Source organism: Scyliorhinus torazame, chromosome 13, assembly GCF_047496885.1.
Source record: "Scyliorhinus torazame isolate Kashiwa2021f chromosome 13, sScyTor2.1, whole genome shotgun sequence".
NCBI classification, from domain to species: Eukaryota; Metazoa; Chordata; class Chondrichthyes; order Carcharhiniformes; family Scyliorhinidae; genus Scyliorhinus; species Scyliorhinus torazame.
The window spans coordinates 87,081,474-87,099,795 of NC_092719.1; the positions used below are offsets into that span (position 1 = coordinate 87,081,474).

General features: G+C 50.6%; 1 protein-coding gene and 1 long non-coding RNA gene across 3 annotated transcripts in view; one reads left to right on the top strand and one right to left on the bottom strand.

Annotated features, from left to right (window-relative positions):
- The window catches only part of LOC140388177 (cilia- and flagella-associated protein 54-like), a 948,449-nt gene that overhangs the window by 787,698 nt on the left and 142,429 nt on the right, over positions 1 to 18,322 (top strand). For both annotated transcript variants that reach the window (XM_072471937.1, XM_072471938.1), the window contains one exon: positions 6,377 to 6,539. In XM_072471937.1, coding sequence (XP_072328038.1) covers positions 6,377 to 6,539 — 163 coding nt within the window. The remainder of the gene's footprint in view (positions 1 to 6,376; positions 6,540 to 18,322) is intronic.
- Positions 6,357 to 18,322, bottom strand: part of LOC140388178 (uncharacterized) — an 80,196-nt gene continuing 68,230 nt past the window's right edge. Inside the window, exon 3 of the long non-coding RNA XR_011934119.1 lies at positions 6,357 to 6,422. This is a non-coding gene — a long non-coding RNA (uncharacterized lncRNA). The remainder of the gene's footprint in view (positions 6,423 to 18,322) is intronic.

Genomic DNA, 18,322 nt, shown 5'->3' on the forward strand with positions numbered 1-18,322 from the left:
GACTTTGTCCGAAATGGAGTACAGTCCGGAAAATTTGGGGGAAAGGAATGAGCTGGGGATGTAAAAGGAAAGCATAACTTGTTGCCCTACTGTAAACTCAGTGGCGTGCACTGTTTTGTTGAAACACGCCTTGCTCTGTTTCTTCCTGGTTCCAAGTCTTACTGCTGCTGCGAGGTGGGCTGCCTTTATGTTCTGCATCAGTGGTTTACCGCATTTTCATGCGTGAGGGCTGTAACTGCGGGGCTGGCCAAATCCAGTCCTAATAAATACTCAGTGCCTTTCATGGGCCGTCCGGTCATGAGAGTGTGGAGGGTGTATCCTGTGGACGTGGGTACCATGTTTCTGGGAGTACTGAATCCCAGGTGCTATTATTCTGCTGTACCATTTTCCTGAGGGTAGCTTTCAATGTCCTATTCATTCGTTCTACAATACCACTTGACTGGGGGTGGTATGCGATATGGAACTTTTGTCTAATGCCGAAAATCGTGAGGACGTTTTTCATTACACGTCCGGTGAAATGGGAGCCTTGATCGGATTCTATACTGCGTGGGAGATCCCATCTTGTAAAGATGTGGTGTGTTAATATTTCAGCCATTGTCTTGGCCGTATTAGTTCATGATGGAAATGGTTCCACCCATTTTGTGAAGGTGTTTATGACCACCAACACATACTTGTAACCGTAGGGCAGCACGGTAGCCTTGTAGGGCAGCACGGTAGCCTTGTGGATAGCACAATTGCTTCACAGCTCCAGGTTCCCAGGTTCGATTCCGGCTTGGGTCACTGTCTGTGCGGAGTCTGCACATCCTCCCCGTGTGTGCGTGTCGCCATGCACGGGAGCAACCGAATGGAGTGAAGTGCGTCGGGGAGGACCTCCTGCCAGCAGGAGGCCGGGAGATTTCTGGCCAGCTGGCTGGCCTTCCAAACCATCCCATTCTCCCGCTCCACCTGACGTTTCCCCGGGGGTTGTAGCTGGTCGTCCTGCTCGAGGCAATGCCCCTGTTGAGCAGGTACTGGCGCAGCTCATTGCTCATAAATGAGGATCCCCGGTCGCTGTGGACTTGGCGGGGAAACCAAACAGAGCAAAGATGGTGCTGAGGACATTGATGACGGTGGCAGACGTCATATCGGGGCATGGGATGGCGAAGGGGAATCTGGAATATTCGTCGACCACATTGAGAAAATATGTGTTGCGGTCAGTGGAGGGGAGGGGACTTTGAAGTCCATGCTGAGGTGTTCAAAGTGGCCTACACCAGGCATGCACGGTCTGGCCGGTAGAAGTGCGATTTACACTCTGCGCAGACCTGGCAGTCTCTGGTGACAGCCCTGACTTCCTCGATGGAGTAGGGCAGATTGCGGGCCTTAATGAAGTGATAAAAGCGGGTAACCCCTGGGTGACAGATCATCGTGCAGGGTCCGGAGTCGGTCCACTTGTGTGCTGGCACATGTACCTCGGGACAGGGCATCGAGGGGCTCGTTGAGCTTACCGGGGCGATACAAAATCTCGTAATTAAAGGTGGAGAGCTCGATCCTCCACCGCAAGATCTTATCATTTTTGATCTTACCGTGCTGTGTGTTAAACATGAAGGCAACCGACCGTTGGTCTGTGAGGAGAGTGAATCTCCTGCCGACCAGGTAATGCCTCCAGTGCGGCACAGCTTCAACGATAGCTTGGGCCTCCTTTTCGACGGAGGAGTGCCGAATTTCAGAGGCATGGACGGTGCGGGAAAAGAATGTCACGGGCCTGCCTGCCTGGTTGAGGGTGGCGGCCAGGGCGACGTCTGATGCATCGCTCTCAACTTGGAAGGGGAGCGTCTCGTCGACCGCGTGCATCGCGGCCATGGCGATGTCGACCTTGATACGGTTGAAGGCCTGGTGAGCCTCGGCCGTCAGTGGGAAACCGGTGGAGTGGATGAGTGGGCCGTACACCGCATTTGAAGCGGACGGCCACCTTTACCATTTCCTTAGGGTTCCTTTCGGTGTCACTAACGGGGTCTCGGTCTTCCAACGGGAGATGGACCGAATGGTTGACCGGTACGGACTGCGGACCACTTTCCCATACCTGGATAACGTCACCATCTGCAGCCACGACCAAAAGGACCACGATGCTAACCTTTCCAAATTTCTCCACACCGCCAAACTCCTCAACCTAACCTACAACAAGGAGAAATGTGTGTTCAGCACCAACCGATTAGCCATCCTCGGCTATGTGGTTCAGAACGGATTTCTGGGGCCCGACCCCGAGTGGGAGCTTGTGGTAGGCTGATTTCAGGTCCACTGTCGAGAAGACCCGGTACTGTACAATCTGATTGACCATATCAGATATGCGTGGGAGGGGGTACGCGTCGATCTGCGTGTACCGATTGATGGTCTGACTGTAGTCAACGCCCATCCTGTTTTTCTCCCCCGTTTTCACCACTACCACTTGGGCTCTCCAGGGGTTGTTGCTGCCCTCAATAATGCCTTCCCGCAGCAGCCGCTGGACTTCAGACCTGATGAAGGTCCTGTCCTGGGCACTGTACCATCTGCTCCTGGTGGCGACGGATTTGCAATCCGGGGTGAGGTTTGCAAATAGAGAAGGCGGGTCGACCTTAAGGTTGGTGAGGCCACATACAGTAAGGTGTGGTAGGGGCCCGCCAAATTTCAGGGTTCGACTCTGGAGGTTGCACTGGAAGTCCAGGCCGTGTAGCAAGGCAGCGCAGAGGTTGGGGAGGACGTAGAGCCGGAAGCCGCTGAAGTCTATGCCCTGGATGGTGAGGGTGGGATGCAGTACCCTCAGATCGCCACGGAGTGGGATCCGGAGGCCAGGGTGATTCTTTGGTTAATGGGGTGTACCGCAAGGGAGCAGCGCCTTACTGTATCAGGGTGGATGAAGCTCTCAGTGCTCCTGGAGTCCAGAAGGCAGGATATCTCATGCCCGTCGACCTTCACCTTCGTCGACGCGGTCGCGAGGTTGTGCAGTCGGGACTGGTCGGGAGGCGAGACACGGCTGGTCGTCAGCGGTTGCAGGCGATGAGCTGCCCGATGGGCAGAGGTCCTGAGGCGGGGAAGATGGCGGTGCCCATGGGCCGCACGTGTCCTGAGGCAGGCAGGATGGCGGCCCCCTCGGGCTGCACATGTCCTGGGGCAGGCAAGATGGCTCCGCCCATGGTTGTGAGGCAAGCAAGATGGCGGCACCCATGGGCCACACGCGTTTTGAGGGGAGCAACATGGCGGCGCCCACGGGCCGCATGTGGTCTGAGGCGAGGAAGATGGCGGCGCCCACTGGCCGCATGTGGGGGGTGCAGGGACAATGGCGGCGATTGAGCTGGCCTGGCATACTGCAGCAAAATGTCCTTTCTTGCCGCAGGACTTGCAGAGCGCGCGCCGCGTCAGGCAGCGCTGCCGGGGGTATTTTGTCTGTCCGCAGAAGTAGCACTTGGGTCCCCCGGGATTGGTTGGCTGCCGCGCGGCGCAGGCGTGGGGTTGACTGGCGGCAGTCGCTGATGGGGTCCATGATGGGGTGGCCTCTGGCAGGGTCCACGATGCCCAGGAGGGGTGGGCCATACGGTCGGGGGTATACGCCTGTACTTTGCGTGAGGTGACTGTGAGCGAGAGCGCTAGTTTCTTGGTCACCGCAAGGTCAAGTGTAGCCCCTTCTAAGAGGCGGTGGCGGATGTAGGCCGACCCTGTGCCCGTAATGAACGCGTCTCTCATTAGCAGGTTAGAATGTTCAGCAGCCGAAATGGCCTGGCAATCACAGTCTCTCACCAGGGCGAGCAGGGCACTGCAGAAAACTTCCACCGACTCACCGGGAAGTTGGCGTCGCGTGGACAGGTGGTGCCTGGCGTAAATCCTGTTGGTCTGCTGAGCGTAGTTCTCCTTCAGTAGCGCCATGGCCACTGCGTAGGTAGGCGTGTCCTGGATGAGAGGAAAGACATCGGAGCTCAGCCACGTGTACAGAATCTGAAGCTTCTGTGCTTCTGGGATTGGGTCTGTCGCAGATCCGATGTACGCTTCAAAGCAAGCTAGCCAATGTGCGAAGTCCTTTTTGGGTGTTGTCTGCTTGAGGATGCAGCTGCAGGCGATCCGGCTTGATGCGGAGATCCATCTTTGTAAAATCTCTGTGTAATAAATTGATGCACTATCAATTACGACGAGACAAGAGTAGAGAGTAATCGAGGCTTTATTACACAGATATGTGTGGCCTCCTACAGCTGCTGCCGAAATGGCTGCAGTTCGGAGAGCACATACATTTATACTCTGCCTACTGGGCGGAGCCAGCAGGCAGGAATCTACCCTCGTACCTGTAGTACAGGGGCCTTACCGTAATACCCTTGTATGCAGTGCAGTATATACAATATTATACAACAGTGGTGACTACCATACTACCCTCGATGTCAGAGCAGCGGGGGCGGAGCCAAACTGTGGTCGAGGCAGCAAGCCCGAAGCCAGGAGCGATGTAGGTGAGATGTCCCACATCGGGTGGCGCCCGCCTAGAATGTTGTAAGAAGAATGAAGTACGGTTCCAGGGAAATTCTGGAGGAATACAAAAAAGAGAAAGAAGTTTTAAAGAAATTTGGTGAAAGTTTTTTTTCTTTTTTTGAAGGAAGAATTTTTTGTTTTTCTATTAAAAAAAACTGAATAAGGAAAGAAGGGTGGAGAAAAAAAAAAGGAAAAATAATAAGTCGCTAAAGGATGCGAAAAGCAGCGTCGAATAAGGGAGGAAACGCGGGCTCGCCGTTGAATGAGAGGACCAGCAAAATGCTGACAAGATGGCGGATACCGGACCGCATGGTGGAGCCGCACTATTTATGGTGGAGAAGATGACCGAGGTGATGGTGGTGTAGCTGGAAAAGCAGATGCGAGGCACATGGAGGCTTTGAGGAAGGAGATGGTCGTCGCATTGAAGTCATTGGTGGAGGAGGCAATCGCCCCGGTGAGGGTAGCTGTGGCAAAGACATCGGCCGAGGTGAGAGAGCAGGGCGAGAAGATGAAGGAAGTGGAGGAGGCCGTGTAGCAGCACAGCGACCAGTTCACCTTGATGGGGAACGAGCTGCAGAGGGTGGTGGAGGTCAACAGAGGACTCCGAGCAAAGCTCGAGGACTTGGAGAACCGCCACCAACTTTTTGACTTCTGCTTCCAGAGCGACAATCCTGTCTCTCTGGTCCGTTGAAACACTCTCCTGGTCGTGATCGTCCTCTCCTTTGCCTCCACTTTTTTCCCCAACCAATTGATTGTTGTTTATAAGGTGACCATCGTCTCCGTCACCACCACCTTGAGCACCACCTGGATTTCAATTCTGAACGCCTCTTTGATTTCATAGAATTTACAGTGCAGAAGGAGGCCATTCAGCCCATCGAGTCTGCACCGGCTCTTGGAAAGGGCATCCTACCCAAGATCCACACCTCCACCCTATCCCCATAACCCAGTAACCCCACCCAACACTAAGGGCAATTTTGGACACTAAGGGCAATTTAGAATGGCCAATCCACCTAACCTGCACATCTTTGGCCAGTTCATCCGCTTGCTGTTCGTGGCTCTTTCCGCCACTTTTGCCGTCCCTTCGACCACTCAAGCTCCCGTTTGCTGGCATTTCTTTTTGTGATCGTTTTCTTTCCTCCATTGAGGTTGATTTGCCTTCAATTTTTGGGCACAATTCACCTAAAAATGCCTATTTGGCTCTGGTTGAGAGGAGAGCCACCTGATGAAATGAAAAAAAAAAATGAAAATCGCTTATTGTCACAAGTAGGCTTCAATGAAGTTACTGTGAAAAGCCCCTAGTCACCACATGCTGGCGCCTGTTCGGGGAGGCTGTTACGGGAATTGAACCGTGCTGCTGGCCTGTCTTGGTCTGCTTTCAAAGCCAGCAATTTAGCCCAGTGTGCTAAACAGCCCCGGTGATGTGCATCCGCTCAGCACACCACTATCACCAGAAGTCCTGGGAGTCTTTTCTATTGTTGGCTTCCCTGAGACATCAGGGGCTAGATTCTCTGTCGGCGGGATCCTCCCGTTTCGCCGGCAGCGCACTCACGCCTGCGGATTTCCCGACAGCATGGGGGTGCCGACAATGGAAAACCCCATTGACCGGGCTGCCGAGTCGAAGAACCCCGCTGCCTGCTGGGAGCGCTGCACCAGAAAAAGGTTGCGGCGGAAGACGGAGAATACCACCCCAGACTTCCGACATCATTCATGTGTTTGTTCCTTTGCTGCCTTCCCAGTGACAGCAACCCAATGAGGAATGATCTTACCTGTATTCATAATGAGGATGCCGTAAGGAATACATATGTTAGTGGCTACGTCCTACCACTAGTCTGCCACCAGAAGAAAATTCAACCATTATTTTTAAATGAATGATGACTGACACAAAAAGCGGTGATTCTCTTTTTTTATCTTGTAGGTTGATCAGGCAAGCATATTTGGAACTTGTTTTGTTATACTTCCACCTTGATGAGGATGAAGAGAAGGAAGCAGAGAACAGTTTTAAACATGAAATGGCATTAGAAAACAAACTGTCAGTGAAATCAGGACTAATTTTAGTTCCAAAAACACCTAAAAAAAAGGTGAGCAGCGAGTGATAATTACAAGTGATTTAAGTCGAATAAACATGAACCTGAGGGAGGTTAATAATGATGAGGTATCAATTGATCTTGCTCATCATCCTCTTAAAGCAACACACGTTACCAACACTTCACACTACAGTCCGGATAAAAGTTTACAAATCTCCTTCACATCCCCAGGAGGGGTTATTGGGTTACGGGGAGGGTGGAAGTGAGGGCTTAAGAGGGTCGGTGCAGACTCGATGGGCTGAATGGCCTCCTTCTGCACTGTATGTTCTATGTATTAAATGACAATAAAATATTTATTAAAGTTGAAGAAATATAATGAAACACTGCAAAGAACATCTTATACTTTGGCACATTAACAGTAACTTAATCCCTCAAAGACTGGAAACCCCAAAAAGTCAGAGGCTTGTTCTCGGGATAGAGGGGTCAATTACGAGGGGGCATAGCTTTAAGGTGCGAGGGGCAAGGTTTAGAGGAGATGTACGAGGCAAGTTTTTTTACACCGAGGGTAGTGGGTGCCTGGAACTCGCTGCCGGAGGAGGTGGTGGAAGCAGGGACGATAGTGACATTTAAGGGGCATCTTGACAAATACATGAATAGGATGGGAATAGAGGGATACAGACCCCGGAAGTGCAGAAGATTTTAGTTTAGACGGGCAGCATGGTCGGCGTAGGCTTGGAGGGCCTGTTCCTGTGCTGTACTTTTCTTTGTTCATCTGTTCCCCTCATTATCCTAAACTCTGCTGAGACCCCTCCATTTCCCAAGCAATCATAAATCTATTAGTCAAATCTAGCCAGTGACTATCACACGGTACAACTTAAGTGACCAGGACTTGGGAATGGTCTTCGGTTGAATGAAGAAAACAATCTTTTGCACAAACTGACAGTTTGCCTTCAGTCCTTCATCTTTACCTGAACTGTTTCCGGAGGTTGGCTGCCCCTCTCTAACTCTCTTGCTGTTGCTTCTTCAACATCTCATCTGTGTCTGACCAGCTTCCTGGTTTCATAGCACTCTTACTACTAAATGTATCAATTGCAAACAACACACTGTTCTCTATTCCTTCCTTTTCCTTCCTTTCTCTTAGTTGCTGCCCAAACATGGCTCACAAAATACATGGAAGTTTGAGATCAAACCTGGGTCCTCGGCGCTGTGAGGCAGCAATGCTAACCACTGTGCCACCTTGCCGCCCAATAAAGTACATCAAATTCAGTAGGCCTAACCCCCCCCCCCCCCACCACCACCACCAGCCATCCCCTCTGCAGTATCATCTTCCTTATCCTCGCTCCCTTCCCCACCCAGACAAATGAAGAGACCAGCCTATCCATGCCCTTGAAAAATGCCATAGGCAAAATGACCAGCAGGCCCTGAAAGAAAAACAAGAATTGCGGCAAAATATTTATCTTTACTGCCTGTACCCGGCCCGCCAACGACAGAGGAAGATTATTACACTTCAACATATCAACCTTTACCCGCCCCACCAAGCGAGTGAAGTTGAACTTCCGGACACCTGCCCAACCCTGGGCCACCTGAACCCCCAGATACCTAAAGTGAGATGCTGTCAGATGGAATGGCAGACCACCCACCCAGATCCTGCCTCTGGAGAGGAAACCACAAAGTACTCACTTTTCCCCAAATTCAACTTATACCCAGGGAATGTCCCAAATCACTGAAGCTAGCCCATTATGTCCCCCATCGAAGAGCCCAGCTCCAAAATATATAACACAAGTCAGCTGCATGCAAGAACACCCTATGCTCCACGCCCCTCTCCCCTCACTAACCCCTTCCACAACCCCGAGCTCCTCAGCACAATGGCTCTATAGCCAATACAAACAGAAGGGTGGACATAGTCACCCCTGCCTCGCCACCCAGTGCAATGCAAAATACCCTGAATTCATATTATTTGTGCGCATGCTCACCATCTGCTCCTTATACAGCAACTGCACCCTGCACTCATGCCACAAACCTCATCCCAATCCCAAATTTGTCTAACACCGCCATCAAATAACTCCACTCCACCCAATCAAACACCTTCTTTGCATCTAATGCCACCACCAATTCGGACTCCCTTCCCTCTGCCGGAGAACGCACCACATTCAGCAACCTCCTCACATTCGATGACAACTGTCTGTCCTTAGCATACCACATCTGACCCTTCCCAATCACCCTCGTAAGACAAACCTCCAACCTTAACATCAGCATCTTAGCCAATATCTTGTCAAAAAACGAAGAAAATTACAGCACAGGAACAGGCCCTTCGGCCCTCCCAGCCTGCGCTGATCCAGATCCTTTATCTAAACCTGTCTTCTATTTTCCAAGGATCTACTTCCCTCTGTTCCCCGCCCATTCATATATCTGTCTAGATGCATCTTAAATGATGCTATCGTGCCAGCCTCTACCACCTCTGCTGGCAAAGCGTTCCAGGCACCCACCACCCTCTGCGTAAAAAACATTCCACGCACATCTCCTTTAAACTTTCCCATTCACCTTGAAATCGTGACCCCTTGTAATTGACACCCCCACTCTTGGAAAAAGCTTGTTGCTATCCACCCTGTCCATAGCTCTCATAATTTTGTAGACCTCCATCAGGTCACCCTCAACCTCCGTCTTTCCAACAAAAACAATCCTAATCTACTCAACCTTTCTTCATAGCTAGCACCCTCCATACCAGGCAACATCCTGGTGAACCTCCTCTGCACCCTCTCTAAAGCATCCACATCCTTCTGGTAATGTGGAGACCAGAACTGCACACAGTATTCCAAATGTGGCCTAACCAAAGTCCTGCACAACTATAACATGACCTGCCGACTCTTGTACTCAATACCCCATCCGATGAAGGCAAGCATGCTGTATGCCTTCTTGACCACTCTATCGACCTGCGTTGCCACCTTCAGGGTACAATGGACCTGAACTCCCAGATCTCTCTGTACATCAATTTTCCCCAGGACTCTTCCATTGACTGTACAGTCCGCTCTTGAATTAGATCTTCCAAAATGCATCACCTCACATTTGCCTGGATTGAACTCCATCTGCCATTTCTCTGCCCAACTCTCCAATTTATCAATATTTTGCTGTATTCTCTGACAGTCCTCCTCGCTATCTGCAACTCCACCAATCTTAGTATCATCTGCAAACTTGCTAATCAGACCACCTATACCTTCATCCAGATCATTTATGTATATCACAAACAACAGTGGTCCGAGCACGGATCCCTGTGGAACACCACTAGTCACCTTTCTCCATTTTGAGACACTCCCTTCCACCACTACTCTCTGTCTCCTGTTTCCCTGCCAGTTCTTCATCCATCTAGCTAGTACACCCTGAACCCCATACGACTTTACTTTTTCCATCAATCTGCCATGGGTAACTTTATCAAACGCCACAGCCCTTCCCTCATCAATTAACTTTGTTACTTCCTCAAGGAATTCTATTAGGTTTAGAACATAAGAACTAGGAGCAGGAGTAGGCCATCTGGCCCCTCGAGCCTGCTCCGCCATTCAATGAGATCATGGCTGATCTTTTGTGGACTCAGCTCCACTTTCCGGCCCGAACACCATAACCCTTAATCCCTTTATTCTTCAAAAAACTATCTATCTTTATCTTAAAAACATTTAATGAAGGAGCCTCTACTGCTTCACTGGGCAAGGAATTCCATAGATTCACAACCCTTTGGGTGAAGAAGTTCCGACTAAACCCAGTCCTAAATCTACTTCCCCTTATTTTGAGACTATGCCCCCTAGTTCTGCTTTCACCCGCCAGTGGAAACAACCTGCCCGCATCTATCCTATCTATTCCCTTCATAATCTTATATGTTTCTATAAGATCCCCCCTCATCCTTCTAAATTCCAACGAGTACAGTCCCAGTCTACTCAACCTCTCCTCGTAATCCAACCCCTTCAGCTCTGGGATTAACCTAGTGAATCTCCTCTGCACACCCTCCAGTGCCAGTACGTCCTTTCTCAAGTAAGGAGACCAAACCTGAACACAATACTCCAGGTGTGGCCTCACTAACACCTTATACAATTGCAGCATAACCTCCCTAGTCTTAAACTCCATCCCTCTAGCAATGAAGGACAAAATTCCATTTGCCTTCTTAATCACCTGTTGCACCTGAAAACCAACTTTCTGCGACTCATGCACTAGCACACCCAGATCTCTGCACAGCAGCATGTTTTAATTTTTTATCATTTAAATAATAATCCCTTTTGCCGTTATTCTTACCAAAATGGATAACCTCACATTTGTCAGCATTGTATTCCATCTGCCAGACGCTAGCCCATTCACGTAGCCTGTCCAAATCCCTCTGCAGACTTCCAGTATCCTCTGCACTTTTTGCTTCACCACTTATCTTAGTGTTGTCTGCAAACTTGGACACATTGCCCTTGGTCCCCAACTCCAAATCATCTATGTAAATTGTGAACAGTTGTGGGCCCAACACTGATCCCTGAGGGACACCACTAGCTACTGATTGCCAACCAGAGAAACACCCATTAATCCCCACTCTTTGCTTTCTATTAATTAACCAATCCTCTATCCATGCTCCTACTTTCCCCTTAATGCCATGCATCTTTATCTTATGCAACAACCTTTTGTGTGGCACCTTGTCAAAGGCTTTCTGGAAATCCAGATACACCACATCCATTGGCTCCCCGTTATCTACCGCACTGTTAATGTCCTCAAAAAATTCCACTAAATTAGTTAGGCACGACCTGCCCTTTATGAACCCATGCTGCGTGTGTCCAATGGGACAATTTCCATCCAGATGCCTCGCTATTTCTTCCTTGATGATAGATTCCAGCATTCCAGTTTGTAAGACATGATCTTCCCTGCGCAAAACCATGCTGCCTATCACTGATAAGTCTATGTCCTTCCAAATGTGAATTGATCCTATCCCTCAGTACCTTCTCCAACAGTTTGCCTACCACTGACATCAAGCTCACAGGTCTATAATTCCCTGGATTATCCCTGCTACCCTTCTTAAACAAAGGGACAACATTAGCAATTCTCCAGTCCTCCCGGACCTCACCCGTGCTCAGGGATGCTGCAAAGATATCTGCGTTTTTTTAAATAAATGTTTTATTAAAGCTTTTCCAACCAACGTTTTTACATATCAAAGATAGCAGTACAAATAATAATAAAAATAAAAATAAACAAGAATTATTAAACAGAACAAGGTGGGTGTTGTCTTCCTATAAACCTTACATTATATCAACAGTTTCCCCCCCCCCGCCCCCCCTCCTCCCAGGATGCTGCTGCTGCTGACACTTCCTGCTCCCCTAGAAAGTCAAGGAAAGGTTGCCACCGCCGGGAGAACCCCATCAAGGACCCTCTCAAGGCGAACTTTATTCGCTCCAGGCTGAGGAACCCTGCCATATCGCTAACCCAGGACTCCACACTCGGGGGTTTTGAGTCCCTCCACATTAACAAGATCTGTCTCCGGGCTACCAGGGAGGCAAAGGCCAGTACCTCGGCCTCTGTCGCTTCCTGCACTCCCGGATTCTCGACCACCCCAAATATCGCGACTATTGGACTCGCCTTCACCCGAGTGTCCAAAATCCTAGACATCACCCTCGCAAACCCCTGCCAGAAGTCTTTAAGTGCCGGGCATGCCCAAATCATATGGGCATGATTCGCCGGACTCCCTGCACATCTCGGGCACCTGTCCTCCACCCCAAAAAACGTACTCATTCTTCCCGCCGTTATATGTGCCCGATGCACCACCTTAAACTGAATTAAGCTGAGCCTGGCACATGATGAAGAGGAGTTCACCCTGCCCACGACGTCGGCCCACAGGCCCTCATCCAGCTCCTCACCCAGCTCCTCCTCCCACTTGCCCTTTAACTCCTCCACTGAGGCTTCCTCCACCTCCTGCAGCTCCTGATATATGTCCGACACCTTCCCCTCCCCTTCCCAGGTGCCAGACACCACCCTGTCCTGGATCCTACGTGGGGGCAGCAGCGGAAATGTCCCCACCTGTTTTCTAAGAAAGACACGAAGCTGGAGGTACCTGAACCCATTCCCCGGGGGCAAGCCAAACCTCTCCTCCAGCGCCTGCATGCTAGGGAAAGTCCCGTCTATAAAAAAGTCCCCCATCCTCCTAATACCTGCCCTATACCAGCCTTGGAACCGCCCCATCCTTCCTACCTGGAGCAAATCTATGGTTATTCCGTATCAGGGTCCACACAGAGGCCCCCTCCTCCTGCCTGTGTCTCCTCCACTGCCCCCAAATCCTCAGTGCCGCCGCCATCACCGGACTTGTGGTGTATCGCACCGGTGAGAACGGCAGCGGAGCCGTGACTAGTGCCCCTAGGCTGGTGACTTAGCATCATGCCGCCCCCTCCTCCATCATCCACTTCCTAATCATAGAACATAACAGCGCAGTACAGGCCCTTCAGCCCTCGATGTTGCGCCAACCTGTGAAACCACTCTAAAGCCCATCTACACTATTCCCTTATCGTCCACATGTCTATCCAATGACCATTTGAATGTCCTTAGTGTTGGCGAGTCCACTACTGTTGCAGGCAGGGCATTCCACACTCTTACTACTCTCTGAGTAAAGAACCTACCTCTGACATCTGTCTTATATCTATCTCCCCTCAATTTAAAGCTATGTCCCCTCGTGCTAGACATCACCATCTGATGAAAAAGGCTCTCACTGTCCACCCTATCCAATCCTCTGATCACCTTGTATGCCTCAATTAAGTCACCTCTTAACCTTCTTCTCTCTAACGAAAACAGCCTCAAGTCCCTCAACCTTTCCTCATAAGATCTTCCCTCCGTACCAGGCAACATTCTGGTAAATCTCCTCTGCACCCTTTCCAATGCTTCCACGTCGTTCCTATAATGCGTCGACCAGAATTGCACGCAATACTCCAAATACGGCCGCACCAGAGTTTTGTACAGCTGCAACATGACCTCATGGCTCCGAAACTCAATCCCTCTACCAGTAAAAGCTAACACACCGTACGCCTTCTTAACAACCCTCTCAACCTGGGTGGCAACTTTCAAGGATCTATGTACATGGACACCGAGATCTCTCTGCACATCCACACTGCCAAGAATCTTACCATTAGCCCAGTACTCAGTCTTCCTGTTATTCCTTCCAAAATGAATCACCTCACACTTTTCTACATTAAACTCCATTTGCCACCTCTCAGCCCAGCGCTGCAGCTTATCTATGTCCCTCTGTAACTTGTAACATCCTTCCGCACTGTCCACAACTCCACCGACTTTAGTGTCATCTGCAAATTTACTCACCCATCCTTCTACGCCCTCCTCCAGGTCATTTATAAAAATGACAAACAGCAGTGGCCCCAAAACAGATCCTTGTGGTACACCACGAGTAACTGGACTCCAATCTGAACATTTCCCATCAACCACCACCCTTTGTCTTCTTCCAACTAGCCAATTTCTGATCCAAACTGCTAAATCACCCTGAATCCCATGCCTCCCTATTTTCTGCAGTAGCCTACCATGGGGAACCTTATCAAACGCTTTACTGAAATCCACATACACCATATCAACTGCTTTACCCTCATCCACCTGTTTGGTCACCTTCTCAAAGAACTCAATAAGGTTTGTGAGGCACAACCTACCCTTCACAAAACCGTGTTGACTATCTCCAATCAAATTATCCTTTCCAGATGATTATACATCCTAGCTCTTATAAACCTTTCCAAGATTTTGCCCACAACAGAAGTAAGGCTCACTGGTCTATAGTTACCGGGGTTATCTCTACTCCCCTTCTTGAACAAGGGGACAACATTTGCTGTCCTCCAGTTTTCTGGCACTATTCCTGTAGACAAAGATGACTTAAAGATCAAGGCCAAAGGCTCAGCAATCTCCTCCCTAGCTTCCCAGAGAATCCTAGGATAAATCCCATCCGGCCCAGGTGACTTATCTATTTTCACACTTTCCAGAATTGCTAACACCTCCTTTTTATGAACCTCGAGCCCTTCTAGTTTAGTAGCCTGAATCTCAGTATTCTCCTCAACAACATTGTCTTTTTTCTGTGTGAATACTGACGAAAAATATTCATTTAGCACCTCTCCTATCTCCTCGGACTCCAAGCACAACTTCCCACTACTGTCCTTGACTGGCCCTACTCTTACCCTAGTCATTCTTTTATTCCTGACATATCTATAGAAAGCTTTAGGGTTATCCTTGATCCTACCTGCCAAAGACTTCTCATGTCCCCTCCTGGCTCTTCTTAGCTCTCTCTTTAGGTCCTTCCTAGCTAACTTGTAACTCTCGAGGTCCCTAACTGAACCTTCATATCTCAACTTTACATAAGTCTCCTTCTTCCTCTTGACAAGTGTTTCGACTGCTTTAGTAAACCACGGTTCCCTCACTCGACCACTTCCTCCCTGCCTGACAGGTACATACTTATCAAGGACACGTAGTCGCTGTTCCTTGAACAAGCTCCACATTTCCATTGTGCCCATCCCCTGCAGTTTTCCTCTCCATCCGATGTATCCTAAGTCTTGCCTCATCGCATCATAATTGCCTTTCCCCCAGATATAACTCTTGCCCTGCGGTATATACCTATCCCTTTCCATCACTAAAGTAAACGTAATCGAATTGTGATCACTATCACCAAAGTGTTCACCTACCTCCAAATCTAACACCTGTCCTGGTTCATTACCCAGTACCAAATCCAATATGGCCTCGCCTCTCGTTGGCCTATCTACATACTGTGTCAGGAAACCCTCCTGCACACATTGGACAAAAACAGACCCATCTAATGTACTCGAACTATAGCGTTTACAGTCAATATTTGGAAAGTTAAAGTCCCCCATAACAACTACCCTGTTGCTTTCGCTCCTATCCTGAATCATCTTTGCAATCCTCTCCTCTACATCTCTGGAACTTTTCAGAGGCCTATAGAAAACCCCTAACAGGGTGACCTCTCCTTTCTTGTTTCTAACCTCAGCCCATACTACCTCAGTAGATGAGTCCTCATCAAGCGTCCTTTCTGCCACCGTAATACTGTCCTTGACTAACAATGCCACCCCTCCCCCTCTTTTACCACCTTCCCTGAGCTTACTGAAATATCTAAATCCCAGCACCTGCAACAACCATTCCTGTCCCTGCTCTATCCATGACTCCAAAGTGGCCACAACATCGAAGTCCACATTGGCCGCCCAATAATAGCTGCAGATGTTCGGCAGAGCCAGTCCTTCCCCCCCCCCCCCCCCCCCCACCCCCACCCCCGGCTATGCTCTAAGAATGCCCTTTTAACTCGCGGCGTTTTATTCGCCCATACAAATCCCGTAACAATGCTATTCACCCACTTAAAAAAGGACTTGGGGATGAAAATGGGGAGGCACTGAAAGACGAAGAGGAAACTGGGGAGAACCGTCACCTTCACAGTCTGCACCCGTCCCGCCAAGGAAAGCGGAAGCATATCCCACCTTTTAAACTCTCCCTCCATCTGCTCCAAGAGCCAGGTTAAGTTGAGCCTGTGCAGGGCATCCCAGTTTCTGGCCACTTGTATCCCCAAGTACCGAAAGGTCCTCCCCACTATCTTGAGCGGGAGCTCCCTCAGTCTCTCCTCCTGGCCCCTAGCGTGGACCACGAGCAGCTCACTCTTCCCCACGTTCAATTTATAACCCGGGAAGCTCCCAAAGTCCCTCAGGCTCCGCATGACCTCTCCCATCCCCTCTAGCGGGTCCGAAATGTACAACAACAGGTCATCCGCATAGAGGGAGACCCTGTGTTCCTCCCCCCCCACGCACCAGCCCCCTCCAATCCCTTGAAGTCCTGAGCGCAATGGCCAACGGCTCAATTGCCAGGGCAAACAGCAATGGGGACAGGGGACACCCCTGCCACATCCCCCGGTGCAGCCTGAAATACTCTGACCTTAGCCGGTTCGTGGACACACTCGCTACAGGGACCTGATACAGCAGCTTGACCCACCCTATGAATCACGCCCCGAATCCAAACCTGCCTAACGCCTCCCACAAATACTCCCACTCCACCCTGTCAAAGGTCTTCTCCGCGTCCATTGCAGCCACCACTTCCGCATCCCCCTCCCACTCCGAGGGCATCATGATAATATTCAGCAGCCTCCTCACATTCGTGTTCAGCTGCCTGCCCTTAACGAAACCCGTCTGGTCCTCCCCAATCACTCCCGGGACACAGTCCTCTATTCTGGTGGCCAGAACCTTTGCCAACAGTTTGGCGTCTACATTCAGGAGCGATATCGGCCTGTAGGACCCACACTGAAAGCGGATCCTTCTCCTTCTTCAAGATAAGCGAAATCAATGCCTGCGACATCGTCAGAGGGAGGGTCCCCTCTCTCCTTTGCCTCATTGAAGGTTCTTAGCAGGAGCGGGCTCAGTAGCTCCGAGAACTTCTTATAAAATTCTACAGGGATGCCGTCCGGACCCGGGGCCTTGCCCAACTGCATGCTTGCCAGCCCCCTAACTACCTCCTCCAACTCAACTGGGGCCCCCAATCCCTCCACCCGCTCCACTTGCACCCTCAGGAACCTCAACCAGTCCATAAACTGCCCCATCCCTTCCCCCCTCCCCAGGGGGTTCCGACTCGTATAACTTCACGTAGAACTTCCTGAAGACTTCATTGACCCTCTCTGGGCCCAGCACCACGTTGCCCTCCTTATCCCGCACTCCCCCAATCTCTCTAGCTGCCTCTCTCTTGCGCAGTTGGTGCGCTAGCATCCTACTCGCATTCTCCCCATACACGTAGACTGCCCCTTTCACTTTCCTTAACTGCGCCTCCGCCTTCCCCGTGGTCAGCAAGTCAAACTCCGCCTGAAGTTTCTGGCGTTCGTTCAGCAGCCCCCCCTCTGGGGCCTCCGCGTATCTCCTGTCTACCCGGAGTATCTCTCCCACCAGCCTCTCCTTCTCCGCCCTCTCCTTCTCTGTGGGACCTGATGGAGATTAACTCTCCCCTAACGACCGCCTTCAAAGCCTCCCACACCACTGCCACCATTACCTCCCCTGTGTCATTCGCTCCCACATAGTTCTCAATGCTCCTCCCTATCCGCCCACACACCTCCTCATCTGCCAGCAGCCCCACGTCCAGTCTCCAGAGAGGGCTCAGCCCCCAGCCACAGGTCCACCCAGTGCAGGGCATGGTCCGAGACCGCAATGGCCGAGTATTCAACCCGCTCCACCCTCGGGATCATCGTCCTACTCAACACAAAGAAGTCTATCCGTGAATAGACTTTATGGACGTGGGAGAAAAAGGAGAACTCCTTCGCCCTTGGCCGCGCAAACCTCCACGGGTCCACATCCCCCATCTGGCCCATGAACTCCCACAGGACCCTGGCCGCCACCGGCCTCTTTCCCAACCTGGACTTGGCATGGTCCAAAATCGGGTCAAAGACCGTATTAAAGTCCCCTCCCATAATCAGGTTACTTGACTCCAAGTCCGGGATCCTACCCAACACACACTTCATGAAGTCCGCATCGTCCCAGTTTGGGGCATGTACATTCACTAGCACCACCCGGGCACCCTGCAGCTTGCCACTCACCATTATGTACCTGCCCCCCTTGTCCGCCACAATACGTTTGTTTGCTAGCATGGTGGCCCCTACCAGAGCCCCCCCCCCTCCACCGCACCCCATCCTCAGTAACCTGGCCCTGCGTGCCCAGAACCCAGCTGCCTCAAATCAAGAAACAAAGAAAAACAAGAATATATACAAATAAACCCCACACCATTAAGAGACAGAAATAAAACCCTAATCTAAGGAAAAAACTCAAAGAAAAATATTCCCAGTTCCAGACCTATGATCCTCAAATTATGCCTATTCGACC